At 38.7% G+C, this 481-nt stretch overlaps 1 protein-coding gene across 1 annotated transcript; it reads left to right on the top strand.

Annotated features, from left to right (window-relative positions):
- Positions 1-289: 289 nt before the first annotated feature.
- PPTG_24225 (hypothetical protein) lies at positions 290-468 on the top strand (the record flags this gene model as incomplete). The annotated part of the gene is made up of 2 exons (XM_008915816.1): positions 290-404; positions 449-468. 2 exons carry the CDS (start codon positions 290-292, stop codon positions 466-468), a joined length of 135 nt encoding a protein of 44 aa, XP_008914064.1.
- Positions 469-481: the final 13 nt, after the last annotated feature.

The raw sequence follows: 481 nt of genomic DNA, 5'->3' as shown, positions 1-481 counted from the left end.
TGTCTTAGCTTTCGTCGCTCTTCATTTTCATGTGCAATCTTCTCGGCTTCTTGGGCGACGCGTGTGTTATCATAGACGGGAAGCTTAGCGAGAGGATCGTAATCAACATATTGAATATCCATCTTTAAGAAATTTGTGCTATATTATATAGACAAAAAAAATGCCTTCACTATGCCGAGCAACCACTAGAAATGATACCACATGCTCTAACAGCGCACTAAAATCAGGCTACTGCCATTATCACGACAAGGATCAGAAGGTCAAAATGTATAAGAAAGAACTATCTAAGATGCACGAAAGAGTTCGTAGATATATCGATATCAGTAACGATATGTTCGAGAAACTGAAGGATATTCAACAGTTGGATTATATCAAAGCTGAGCTAATCAAGATAGGAGGCCAAGGTAAGCCCTACCGATCAATTATTGATGCGCCTTGCTTTAAACAGAAAATCGAGGAGCTATTTGATAAACCAATAGAA

This window comes from Phytophthora parasitica, assembly GCF_000247585.1.
Source record: "Phytophthora parasitica INRA-310 unplaced genomic scaffold supercont2.75, whole genome shotgun sequence".
In the NCBI taxonomy this organism is placed as follows: Eukaryota; Oomycota; class Peronosporomycetes; order Peronosporales; family Peronosporaceae; genus Phytophthora; species Phytophthora nicotianae.
The sequence above is the reverse complement of the archived record's forward strand: the minus strand, read 5'-3'. Positions and strand labels throughout refer to the sequence as shown.